Source organism: Zeugodacus cucurbitae, chromosome 4, assembly GCF_028554725.1.
Source record: "Zeugodacus cucurbitae isolate PBARC_wt_2022May chromosome 4, idZeuCucr1.2, whole genome shotgun sequence".
Taxonomy (NCBI): Eukaryota; Metazoa; Arthropoda; class Insecta; order Diptera; family Tephritidae; genus Zeugodacus; species Zeugodacus cucurbitae.
Window position 1 is genome coordinate 20733523 of NC_071669.1, and position 14645 is coordinate 20748167.

Sequence of the window (14645 nt, forward strand, 5' to 3'; positions counted from 1 at the left end):
ATTAAAAGCATCTGAGAATTAATGCCCCTATTTCGGTTTACAACTCGACTGAGTGGAATTGAAGTTAAGGCAGTTCAACTGCAGATCAGCCTAACTAAAATTTGGTATTACGAATTTCAACTTGGTCACGAAATTATTACAAATAGAAGTGGAAATGAATTTAAATATTTTTAAATATAATGCAAAAGCGTATTAGAGCGAAGTGATTGAAGAGGAACAAAACGTTTAATAATTAACATTTAACTTTACTTTTTTTTAAGACTACTCTGACATCACTGACTACAATTTATTGATACATCATATTCGCGTTACACCCACAAAATCTCAGTTTGATTTTTGCTGCTACCGAATTGCGTCTGGCATCATCCAGCTTGGGATATTTCTCAGTTCAATCAGTTTTTCAAACTGTACTTTTGTTGTAACCTTGTTTTTAGTTATTTGATAAAACTTCAGCTACAATTTTTTTTGACGGATTGTGGTGCGATACTGCCGAATTTCATAACTTAAGTTGTTATGCACTTTGGTTGTAAATCAGAATAGGGGCATAAAACAATACTTTTTTTAAATTTGTGTAGACGACAGGATTTATATTGCATTTTACTTCATTGGAAATGGTTTACATCTAGATCTCGGTGTAAATAACTAACCACTAAAGTAAAAAGGCTGAGATCAATACTTGTTGAAGTGACATAAGAAGCCGGTTAAGTGTTATTAGAATAATGCCTTCAATAACTTCAACACCTTAACTCATTTTTGAAGTCAATATACAATTTCTGAAAGTCGAATACTAGTGACCCTAGACACTACTCTCTACACACTATATCCACTTTATAAAAAAGTAGAAAAAGTTGTAAAATACTCATAATTATTAGGAAACATACTCCACATTAATACAAAAACAAAACTACGTAGAATATTCAAGCGCTATACTATTCCTTACAGAATATCTAAAAAGCCAATATATATATATTTCCCATAGATCCTAGGTGGGACACAGGGCCTCAATAAACAATTTGTAATTGGATTTATTTAAAGCCCGTAATTTCATTTGTCTACAGGATTGGGCAGATTTTTCGCTTCTGTTTCAACTTGCCGCCTCCATATATTGGCTGGTCTTCCTCATCTGCGATTCCCTTAAGCTGCGTTTACCGGATCCATCTCCACTTACGGTGACGGATTTCAATACGGAAAGGTTTTTGTTACTTCTGATACTGGGCCTGAATAACGGCATAGTCTTGCGGAGAGAGCGATTAAAAAAGGATTGTAATGTTTGTAGGGCGCATGATGTTAAATTCCGTGTTTTACATCCATATAAAACTACTGATTTTATATTAGCGTTGATATGTGCGGAATAGGCAAATATAGTTCGGTAGTAATAATCACATTGTCAGTATTGGGGTACGTCCATATATATATATATATAATTAACCTTAACTATTTACACCTATTTAAACGGAGTACAGTAAATATAATGGAACCAAATTAATGAATGACGGCTCTGTCAACTGAACTGTTATAAAACCAGACTAGACAATCTGAAAGGACTGAGGCCGGACAATTCAAAATATGTTCATAGTCACTCAATGATCAACTTGAACTCTTAATTGCTGTTATTGTAGCACAAGTATAATAATCAATATCTCTCAATTCCTGATAGTCAAAGAGAGTAGAAAAGAAATCTTTAATAGCTTAAACTTAAGTAAAATGTTTGTATTAAAAGAGTTTCTCAAAATTCGCAACAATGTTTGTCCAACAAAGGTTTACTCCAAGCAAGGTGTGCGTTGATTGGGTGGCTGTCGTTATTTAGTGTTAAAAACATTTTTCAGCATTATTAAAAGGAATGCCATAGTTAGAGAATCATATTCTGTATTTATGTTTAACAAATGCGTTTTATAAGCCTAATTTATGTCGCTCGAACAGTGCGGATATAGAGGTCAACCTACGTAGGTCTGCATCCTGAAAATGTATAGATTTTTTTTAATGCTAAACCTTAACACAATCATTACAATAGAATAAATATTCTACTCTTAAGCATACAAGTGCATACATACATATGTACATACATACTTATATAGTATATGCACATCTTACAGCTGCAGTGACCTCTATACAAACTTGTAAGAATTTACGCGACATTAGACAAATCTAATACAATTTTCAAACATTAGAAAACTGATTTTTTAACTTTGTTATTAGCTGTTTCCTCATATTTTTACAGTTTTTAGTTCTCGAATGTGATTCAATATGCAACTAAAAAAATTGTTTACATTCCATATAAGTTACAAGTTTAAAACACTTGTGTGTGCATAGCGAAGTACGGGTACTATGTGTTTGTGTGTGTTTCCACACTATTGCCTTTAGATATAGAGTGTTCTTTTAGCAAACAAAAATGTACTGCACATAAATAAATATACGCGTGCATATGTATGTATGTATAAGGGTTGTAAAAACTTGGTTTAGTTGTATGCAAACATATGTACATACATACATACGTACACATAGTTTCCGTTTGATTTACTGATAAATTTCTTCACATCGATATTGGATTACGTATGAAATTATTTATTTGGGTTTCGCCACAATTATTTGTTTTTGTAATTAGTTGCAATGCGGTTGCATATGAACGTTCTACATTTTTACATAAATACACACATACTTATGTACTTACATGGTCGGCCATAATGCATGCGTATATGTAGGTATGTAAGCATGCCATTCTTGTTCCCTAACTTTTAGTTTTTATATATATCATAAGAGTTGCTTTATATATGTATATATAAGAAATGTACTACATACATTCATATATAAAGTTGTATTTAATTGCACGTACGCACTTAACGGCAATTTGAAGTAAGCGTGTGTGGCATTTTGGTGCAAATTCGTGGTTGATTTTGTTGCATACGAATGCAAGCATTCAGCTGCTTATCCTGCTTACCCCCTAGTAAAAAAGACGAACAGCTTCGCAAAAACACTACTTTGTTTTCAAACACATAAATCATCTTCGATTCGCCTCGTTGCTATGTTCGAGCTCTGTTCTCTTCTTAAAAAATTCTACGTGAAATTAACAACAAACTGAGATAACTAGTGGTAGCACTTTACACCAGCCACAGCAGACTATGGTGCCATCTGAACAAACTCGGAATTTGCTCGTCGGATCAGTGCAGGTTCTAAGATCTAGCAGCGAATAGACCTGAGCATCTACTCCTTGACTGCGATTCCAGAAAAAGGAGTGACATAATGCGATATCTATATCCCCAAAAGCAAAGTATCGCGCCCATCAACCCTGTAACACTATTAAATTTTCTTAACGCGACGGTGTTGGATGGTATTTTGTGATAACAGGAGAGGACACATCAGACCTTAGATCGCAGTGCGTTCCTCAACTCTTAATCTAATCTAACAACAAACTACATACAATCAAGGCAATATCCTCTTTCAGCGTATCGGCCAAAAGTGTCTTAAGTGGTAGGGCAGCAGTGGATGATGTCGCCAGAAATAGGCGACTTCAATTCTACTGGGTGCCAGGCCACAAGGGCATAGAAGGTAACGAGATAGTGGATGAGATTGCCAAACGAGGCGTAAAACTGTCATCCGAAAATATGATGAACATAGATAGACCTATACACTATCTATATGATGATCTAGACAGAAACTTGGTAAAAAAGTTCAAAGCCCGCTGGAAGAATATGCCGGAATGCAAAACCGCAAAAGTTATGTGCAAGGCGGTAGATAAGAAGTACACGAAATTTCTATTGGCGCTTGATAGAAGCAAATGTAGGAAAATGGTTGGCATACTCACTGGTCACTGTCTTGTGGCGGCGCACGCCTACAAGATGTGGCTGATAGATCGTGAAGACTGCAGGAAATGTCAAGAGCAAGGCACCAGAGAGACAATGGAGCACCTCTTCTGTGAATGTCCTGCATTATCAAGACAACGGCTTCAGCATTTGGGGGCTGCACACTACGTTAATGTGGAAGAGATTTCGTTGGTAAAGCCACAAAGCCTTTTGAAATTCGCAACAAACGCTGGCATCCTAAAGGATGACTACTCCTCATTAACCAAGTGACGGCACTCCATCTGGTTTCACAAAGGACCAAACTGGTCTATGTGTGGCGTTGTAGCCTGCCAGAGTAACCTAACCTAACAACAAAGCTTTCCAGTAGCATTCAACAACAAGATAGTATGTGGATTTTATATTGTTTGTTCTACTACTACAGGCTACAGGATATTTGTTATATGGTTAAAGATTCTAGGAGGGAAAACATATGCAATGAGGTATAATTTTGTTACTATGGGAACAGTACCAGTTACTATGCTGAGCGCAGAGCGAATTAAGAATCCACTGACCGTCAATTTTCCCATCATTTACTTTCCCATCCCCTATAGTACCATTTGGACTATATACATACATATGTACATATATTACGGTGTTGTTAATCAAATATTTTAATATTGCCACTTCATCATACCACTGGGAAGACAAGTTGCCAGACATCAACTCATTGAAAAAATGCATGCACTTCTCCTTATGTACTGTTGTTGGTATACGTATGTACATTTATGCCGCGCAATCTGTATTTCTATCGTTGATATTTGATAGCAATGAAAGAAAGATTGTAAACAATATGACTTTACAAATAAATACTCAGAATAAATTTGTACTTTGATAATTTAGAACCAACACGCGTTGCAAGCCAATACTTATTTATTTGTCTTTATGTAGAAGTACATTTGTACTTGAGGGTACCCACTACTATGTTTGAAGGTAGTTCGTTCCGCGAATGGAGTGTGTTCCAAAGTAAATAAGAGTTACCTCAAAAATGGCGAATAATTGCATAGTCTAAATTCGAAAGTCATGACAAACTAGACTCGAAGATACTCTTAAGGAACCTGAAGCAGAGTACGTACGATCAGTCTTATTACAATTATATCGCAGATTTCTGTTTTACCATAGAATACTATACTTTAACCTAAGTAAGCTTAAAATAAGTCTAGGTTATTCTAAAAAAAATTCCCTCTTTATACAAATTCCATTTTGGAAATCCTTACTTTATGTAGGTTTTTTTGGGTCCGAACCGAATTCGAACCAATATGGCGGACAGCTTTTGTAAAAATCCGTCGGATTCGCTTGAAACTCTCTACTCGGAGGTTTTCGGGGTCACGGATTACGAATCCGGTGTCGGTTTTATTTAAAATTCCAAATGGCGGAATCAATATATTTTATGGAAAGGCCTGGTAGATTTCCTTGGGTCCATATCAACTAATTATTATTTTATCTTTAGTGTTTCTTATTATTTATGTACTTCTCTGCTCTCCTCTATTCTGTGCAACATCTGTAGGAGATCAGTCTATGCACAAAGTGGTTTTATGTAGGTATTTCACAAACTACTGCAGATATTTCAGTAAAATTTAGTAGCAATTTGTATTTTGTAATTTGTACTGAATTTGGTTTACGATATTGTAAATGATGATCCTGCAGCATCCCCTTAGCAAATTTTGGAAATATGCAAAATCGGATAAATTAGATTAAATTACAATTTATATTTATACTATTTGGAAATTTCTTCTATAAATTGGCAGGTATCGGTCCATTCTATAATTTATAAAAATCAATTTTACAAACGGTATATAACTTCGTCCAGTTCACAAATTACCATTATAATGGCTTTTTCAATCTGTTCCATACTCTCGAATTTATCTGTATCTGAATAATGTTATATCTCAAGAACAGCATTCAGTGACCTCATTAAGCTCCATGTCTAATGTAAACTCAGCTTAGACTATTAGAGCATACAATGCGGTAGACTATTCTAATAGCTAGACTTATTTGTATTTCACAATCGAAATTTTGACTCATGGCCAATCTTCTTTATTTACCATAAACTGAAAGAAATTTGCACTTAAATTCAGCGTCAATTACACTATTAACTTCTCGCACACATGCACATACGGCAAACTTTTATAATTCGCTTAAATACAAATATTTACAGTTATAAATACATATACATAGTTACATACATATGTATGCAATTTTTGGCAGTGAACTGATTGTATTTCCGCTTAAAGTAGCTAAGCGAGTTTATGGTGCTTACAATGAATGGGTTGAGTACCTGAGCACAAATACACACAGGCAAATTTACAGTCATATGTATGTATGTACGACGTCGTACAAACACGAGTGTATGAGTACAAATTTACTCATACTTTATGGGTGTGACATTTTCTGAAATACAATAATACTAAGTTACCCCCAGGCTTTGCGATTTGCTCTGATATTGTTTATTGTTAATACATATATGCTCTTTTTAAATCACTAAAAGAAAAGTATATTATTTAAAATGGACACAATGCATATACGATTTTTGTCGAATCAAATTCAAACCTTTGGGGTTATTTAGTAGTGGGACACTTAGACTGACGTAAGGTAAATGTATAAACCCGAAATAAATGAAACCGAGAAATATTTTGTAGAGGTCAGTTACAAGTTAACATAATCTAGCGCAATATAACTTTATCTAGGCTTTTGTTTCTATTTTAATTTAAAATGTAAAAAAGAACCACAAAAAAATAACTGTTATATTTCAAGGTGCCGGATTTTATTTTTTATGATTTTTTTATTATTTTCAAAATAATAACACTATAAGACAAAATTGACTTTTCCTTGGTATTGGCCCAAACACAATTTTCCCAGGAGATTGAGTAATATGTAAAAATATTGTATACTCCGATTTTCGAAAATCGAAATATTTGGATTCGAAGTTCGATAAAAGGACTTTTTAAAAAAAAATATTATTAATTACAGTATATAGTTACAAAAAAATCTAAAAAATGGATACAATCTATACTTCTTCTCAATTTAGCCATAGAAAGAAAAAAATAGTTTGGTTTAATATGCAGCCGAGTGTTGTACAGAGTAATGAATTACTTAAAAGGTTCCAATATCGGAAATTGAAAATTGTATTTGTTGTATCAAATAAAAATCCTTCGCACGTCCAAATTTTGGTTTTAATTCGACCACTTGACCATATGACCACTTGTATTAGATATAGATATGTTGAATATACCATTATTGTTAGAAAAATCCAAATGTCTTTGTTTTCATATGTCGATCAAACGATATCGTATATATACTGAGGGCGCTCTTTTGAGGTCTGATATCTTCTATGTGGTGCAACCCAAGTACTAATACGATAATTATTTGATCTATATACATATATTATAATATAAATATTATAACACCGTTAAGTTTATAATAAACTGATCTCTAATTGTTTTTTATGTATAACCACCAAACTTTAACCATTTTAAGATTTGCCTCTTCTAAACCATACAAAAAATACATTAGGGGTACAAGTTTTCTGAAAATTATAGAAAATCTTGCATTTTACTATTTATATTATTTCAAAAGGAAATTAACGAACATTCGAAATTTATGTAAATTGTAACCTAGAAATTTGAATAAATCCCCAATACATACATATATGTACTGATTGAACAAAACATGTCTACACTGTCAATTATAAATTAACAATAAGTACGGTCAAATTTAACTGACGTCCGTCATGTAATTTGCTGTTAACTATTTATAATTACAAAATCATACCCCTAATAGGCATACATACATATGTATGTACATAAATATATTTATATACTTACAAATGTACATACATACACATACAATTGATGCTTAGGCTAGCTTGATTTTGGATTTTGGAGCAAAACAATAAATGAGGGTTGAGACACTTTGTTTTTGCAGAAATTATATTTTCCACCCAACATAAGACAGTCATACATGTGACATGGCATCGTTGTTGAAATGAAATATGGTATAGTGGTTAAAACCGATTTCGTGGAATTACTTTATGCAGCGTTAGTAGTACTTAGCTGAAAGACATTTTTGCCAAACATGCTACGTGCTTTTGCGGACAATTTGAAATCATTAATAAATGCATATATGTAATGCAATGGTTTTCAAATAAAGTATTAATATTGATCAAAACTTGATCAAAAATAATTAATTTATTATATATTATAATTTTATTCTAACAACCTAAAGGATGTTCCAAAAAAAATCGAGATAATAAGTTAAATCAGTTTATTTATGACACATCTACATTTATATGTCTGTTACAGTGTATGCTAGGTGCTTCATAAAATTTTCTCCATTTCATTCTTCTTCAAGATCACTTTAGGACACGAAATTCTGTTCGTCGAAGAAAATACTGAATAATGTCTCAAACATTTTGTTTGTATATTGATTCATCAATTTCACAAACTTTTACGTTTTTTGTATGTTAAATAGATATTTACTTTTAAAGAAATCCGGATCAATGATGACTAGTTAACATTTCAGATGTTAGACTGCTTTCTATTAGAGAGTTCTCTTTGTACCAGGTTGACCCAATAGCGATGGAATCAATTTTGTACTGTTTATGGATTTTCTTTTCCACTCATTGTTAAAGTGTCGTTAGCTGTGTTCCACTATATGTCATGACACGGAATTCCCAATTGCTGCTAATGTATGTAGCTTTGAATTTATTCAACACCGCTTTCTATTATAAAGAAAGAACTACTGATATATCCTATTCCTGTACATTATTCAAGCAATATAATTATAATATTTATATTCAGACAGCATCGAGAAAAGAACCTAATATTTCTCAACCAGTTTCGACCCTACTACCATTATTATTCTGATTGAATTTTGGCTTAATTTTTAACAACGGAGATCTTTCATAAATGCATGATGAACCAATTAATCATGAAGATCTTCTAATTATAAAGGAAGAGCCAAAGTAAGAGTTAATGGTAAATGACTTGTAAAAATAAAGGGGAATAATCCTATGAAATTATTGAATAAGAACAAGTAAAACAATAAAACAGGGAATCGAAAATGGAAGTTGATGCTGAATGCAACTGTGGAAAGCCAATCCGCTTTCGCTTTAGTAAAGTAATGTTCAAACAATTCTTGCGTTGGATCTGTATATTGATAATCCGTCTAATAATAATTGGAGAAATACATATTTATAGATAGTCCCAGAAAATAATACAAAATTTCAGATATTTCAACATAGTATGTATTCGAAGTAATTGTACTAAGAGAACTGCTTTGTTACCAGCGAGATAAATTATTAAAAGAAATGATATAAAGAAACTCCATAAATAACCTTATTCAGAAAGCAATACAAATTCAAATAATTAAACCAATCCCGATGCAATTTGGGCAGAGTATTTTGCTTACGATACATGGTATTCAAATTTATTTTTTGTAAAATGTCCTGCTCAACCTACACAATTCTTTATTTATTTGTTGTAAAAAATAGCGAATTCTTCTAGAAATTGTACCATATATCTTCGAATTATCCTCATAAATAGAACAATGCATGATTTCTGATATTATATTGGTAGTTGTTGTAATGGTTATATAGAACAGCAAGCACAACTCAATTGTTATCGAAGTCATCTAAAGGGAGGACCAGGAAACGAGCTGTTTCTATAGGGTCGCACCAAAGGGAAAACGGTGTTACATAGGTGGGGTTAATTGGGGATGCAAGGAGGTAGTTAGTATCATGCGGGGAATAGTATGTTGGATATGTGGGGGTCTAGTCTGGATAAGTAGGAGTTTAATCTACTTCAGTATCCAGAACGAAGTTGCGCGAGAGTCCCTCTAGTTTCACGAGGCCACTCGAGTATTTTATTGTAACGATAGTTTGCGGTTTTAGTCGCATACGAATCCGAGACCATTAGAAAAACTACTGTCAGGACGGATCTTCTCTAATATACATGTATTTATAAAATACAGAAAAATAATAGCAAATTATTGTAATATATCTCACTTCTTATTCATTAATACTTTATTAATACATTTCAATACTAGTATATAATAACAGAGAATATCGGATTTGATAACTAGATAATGCATTGAAAAGTAATTTATAAGTTTCAAAATACGGAGTAAAATATTATATTTTCCGTTTTAAAAGCTTAAAGCTTAAGCAGTTGTAGCGCAAGCTCAATACATTTGCTATATGATCTTAAGAAAATTATTATATGTGGAACATACAGCTATATATTAAAACTTCTGTTTTCTAAAAATTTCATAAATCCTTAAAGTAAATTCATGTTTGTGTTTTTTGTTTCCAGGATTATGCCATGTAACTTGTCCTTATAGTATTTGTAATATGAAGATCAAACGCTATGCAGTGTTCGTGACTCCAAAACAGCCCATGTCCTTATGGGCAATTATAATAATTTGGTCTTGCCTATTGCAACCAACTTATCTAAAAACGGATGTACGCGAACCAACTGAGCAACAACATCAACGCACACATCATCATCAAAGAAGTGAGGCGACATCACTGCATGCCACTGCAAATTATATCACATTAAATAAATACAAATTCCGACACAAATTGTACAATGCCACCATACCCGAGAATAGTGTGGGCAAAACATATGCGATACCATTGGCGCATGAAGACATTATGGGTATTGCCATTATACCGGGTGCCGAGGTTAAGTATCGCATCGTAGCAGGAGATCGTGATAAGCTATTTAAAGCTGAGGAGCGTTTAGTTGATGACATTGCATTTCTAGCGATACGCACAAGAACTAGCAATGTTGTGCTAAATCGTGAAAAGAATGAGGAGTATTTGTTGAAAGTGCGCGCGATGATCAAATATAATCTAGGCGATGATTATATGGGTGATGAGACGGAAACAACCGTACATATACGTGTATTGGATCGTAACGATTTGAGTCCACTATTCTATCCAATAGAATATGCACAAATCGTACCCGAGGATATGCCAATACATCGGAGTATATTACGGGTTACAGCCGAAGATGCCGATTTGGGTATTAATGGCGAAATCTACTATAGTTTTCTTATCGACAATGAATACTTTTCGATACATCCAACGACTGGAGTAATTACATTAAATAGACAATTAAGATATACAGACAGTTCCCATTATAATTTAACGGTGCTCGCGAATGATCGGGGCTCAGCCATTAATCATTACAATCATCAATCGAGCAAAGCAAAAGTTTCCATAACCGTAGAACAAGTAAGTAACTGAAAAGTCGTTAAGTATCTAATTCTACTAGAGTACCTACTACTATATTATTTGACTTGTATCCGAAATTCCGAAGCCTTTAAGAATAAGATAACTACATATATGAAACTTGTAAGATAACTTTTTAGAATCAGCTATTTAATAATTAAAAATAGTCTCAAGCGCACTGTCAAAATGCCATACTAATTGTAAACAAAGTCTTCGCATTCCAAAAAAAAGTAGTATAACGAAATTAAAATAATCTCTATTTCAATCACTTATGACCATAATCTAGTTCCAACTAAATTTTGTCTTCCTTTACTTACAATTTTAGCTTAACCCCACTAACTTCGTTTTTCTATTACCCTTTCAGGTTAATTTACACACTCCAGAAATATATTTTAAGACTTTTTCTAGTATAACCTCGAATTTTAGTTCGAATATTTATGGTATAGTTAAGGTCAGCGACAATGACACTGGCAAACATGGTGAAATAAATAAATTACAAATCGTTGACGGTGATCCCGATGGAAATTTCGTAATAACACCAACACATAATATCGGCGAATATTTTATTGAAATAAATAAATTCGCAAAACTAAATGACTCCATTAAATATAATTTAACTTTACGTGCCGAAGATAAGGGAGTGCCTATGCGGCACTGTTATAAGACCATTCCAGTACACTTTATTAAGGAGAGAAATAACGCACCAGTATTTACTAAGCATTTATATGAAATCTCAATACCCGAAACATCGCCACCAAATATGCCAGTGATTAGACTGAAAGTGACCGATCCTGATTTGGGTAAGAATGCCATGGTCTATTTGGAGATAGTCGGCGGCAATGAGGGTGGTGAATTTCGCATAAATCCCGATTCAGGCATGCTATACACACAAAAGCCACTCGATGCCGAAAGTAAATCCTTCTATACACTAACTGTCTCGGCAATCGATCAGGCGAATCTCGGCTTCCGTAAACAATCATCGGCGAAGGTAAAAGTTAATATACAGGATATGAACGATAATGATCCGTTGTTCGAGCTGATGAACACGACCATCGAATTGGATGAGAATGAATTGGCCGGTGCTTTTGTTGTGAAATTAACAGCGCGTGATAGGGATAGTGGAGAGAATGCATACATATCATATAGTATAGCTAATTTGAATGAGGTACCCTTTGAAATCGATCATTTTACGGGCGAACTCAAGACCACAACATTAATTGATTATGAAACCATGCGTAGAACATATGTGCTCAGCGTTCGCGCATCAGATTGGGGACTACCGTATCGACGACAAACTGAATTGGAGCTGTTAATCAAAATTAGAGATATCAACGATAATCGACCGCAATTCGAGCGTGTGAATTGTTTTGGCAAAGTTTTGCGTAATATACCGGTCGGTACGGAAATATTCACACTTTCGGCCATAGATTTTGATGCTGGTGATTTCATAACCTATCGGCTGATATCGGGTAATGAAGATGGCTGTTTTAATCTAGATCCAACTACTGGTGTACTATCAATTGGTTGTGACTTGGCTGATGTTTCAACAGCAACAACGCGCTACATAAATGTATCTTCCACGGATGGCACACATTTCTCAGACGAAATGAATATGGTTATTGATATTGTCGGTGATGAGAAGAATGTCTACATGGAGCACATTGACATGTTCAGTGGTTATGGTAGCTTTGAATGTCGTGAGACCGGTGTTTCCAGACGTTTGGCCGAGAACTTGGCGGCAGCGGAACGCAATAATGCGAACGTACATGAGAAGACCTACATAAACGATCTGGGTCTGACGCCAAGTCGTTATGGCGAGAATATGCATGCGCCAGAATTTATAGACTTCCCACATGAACTACGACTGAACGAGAGCATTGAGTTGGGCGAGACTGTGATGTGGATCAAGGCAAGAGATCGTGATTTGGGTTATAATGGCAAATTGGTTTTTGCCATTTCGGATGGTGATAACGATTCGGTATTTCGTATCGATCCTGATAGTGGCGAACTGCAAATAATTGGCTATCTCGATCGTGAGCGTCAGGATGAATACGTGCTAAATGTAACCGTTTACGATCTGGGTCAGCCACAAAAGTCGCAATCGAAATTTCTACCCGTCTTCATACTCGATAGCAATGATAATCGACCGGTTTTCCAAAAATCACTAGCAACATTTCATCTTCCAGAAAACGCATTTAACGGCACATTAATATTTTGTTTAAATGCATCGGATGCTGACATAGAAGAGAATGCGAAAATCACCTACTTAAAGCAGACTGAAACGCGAGACTTCTTTGTGAACATCAGCACAGGTTGTATATATTTGGCCAATGCATTGGACCGCGAAAAGTTGGATAAATATGAATTGCACATCATAGCCAAGGATAATGGTGAACCAGCACTCACAGCCGAAGCTGTCATAAATATATTGGTCGAGGATATCAACGATAATGCGCCCATCTTCGGTGTACAGGAATTCATATTCAAAGTGCGTGAGGATATACCGCGCGGCACGGTGGTGGCGGCAATCGAAGCCACTGACATCGATATTGGACCAAATGGTGAAATCTTTTTCTCCATAAAAGAAGAGCTCGCCACTGAAGAACTGTTCAAAATTGACAAACACACCGGTGTCATACGCACCTTAGGCTATTTGGATTACGAGAAACGGCAAGTGCATAATTTAATAGTGAGCGCTATAGACCGCGGTTCACCATCGCTGACAACCGATATGCCTGTGGTGATCGAGATTATCGATGTGAATGAGAATCGTTTTGCGCCGGAATTCGGTGATTTTGTCTACACCGGCAAGGTGAAAGAGAATCTACCGTCACGCAGTTTTGTGATGAACATAACCGCGAAAGATGCCGATATAAATGGACCGGATTCGAAGATCTCGTACAGCATACGTGGTGGCGATGGTTTAGGTGTGTTCACAGTGAATGATGAAGGTAAGCACGAGTTTATATTGTGGAAATGGATATGTGGCTTAAGTTTTCTTTCAAAGGTATCATACGCACATTATCCCATTTGGATGCTGAAACAAAATCCAGTTATTGGCTTACGCTTTGCGCTCAGGATCACGCTATCATACCGTTAAGCAGTTGTGTGCAGGTAAATATATGTAATTTATATTTTCATTTCATAAAAAAAACAGTTGGAGGAGGCACTTTGAGATCTCCTAAAATTTCACGAGCTGTAAAAAAATATATATTTTTGTTTTGAAATCGAAGTATGTAAATACAAATTATATTTTTATAAAAATAATAGAAATAAAATAAAGACTCATATAATTACTTGATTCTTTGTTTTTTTCAGGTCAATATACAGGTGGAAGATGAAAACGACAATGTACCATTAACTGATAAGCCTGTCTACTATGTATCTGTCTTGGAAGGTAGTCCGGAGAACACGCCGGTTATACAATTAAATGCTTATGATAATGACAAAAATCCAGCACAGTTCTTTACTTATCGCATAATTTCGGGAAATCCGGAAGGTTTCTTTGAGTTAAATTCAACAACAGGTAGGGTTAAAGATTAATTAAAATATTTATATTTTTAAATTGATCAATATAA

At 34.6% G+C, this 14645-nt stretch overlaps 1 protein-coding gene across 2 annotated transcripts in view; it reads left to right on the plus strand.

The window, feature by feature from the left end:
* The window catches only part of LOC105217070 (fat-like cadherin-related tumor suppressor homolog), a 36909-nt gene that overhangs the window by 6376 nt on the left and 15888 nt on the right, over positions 1-14645 (plus strand). For both annotated transcript variants that reach the window (XM_011191901.3, XM_029042351.2), the window contains exons 2-5: positions 10145-11070; positions 11432-14018; positions 14075-14181; positions 14386-14593. In XM_011191901.3, the coding sequence (XP_011190203.2) occupies positions 10183-11070; positions 11432-14018; positions 14075-14181; positions 14386-14593 (3790 nt within the window). In that variant the 5' untranslated portion in view covers positions 10145-10182. The remainder of the gene's footprint in view (positions 1-10144; positions 11071-11431; positions 14019-14074; positions 14182-14385; positions 14594-14645) is intronic.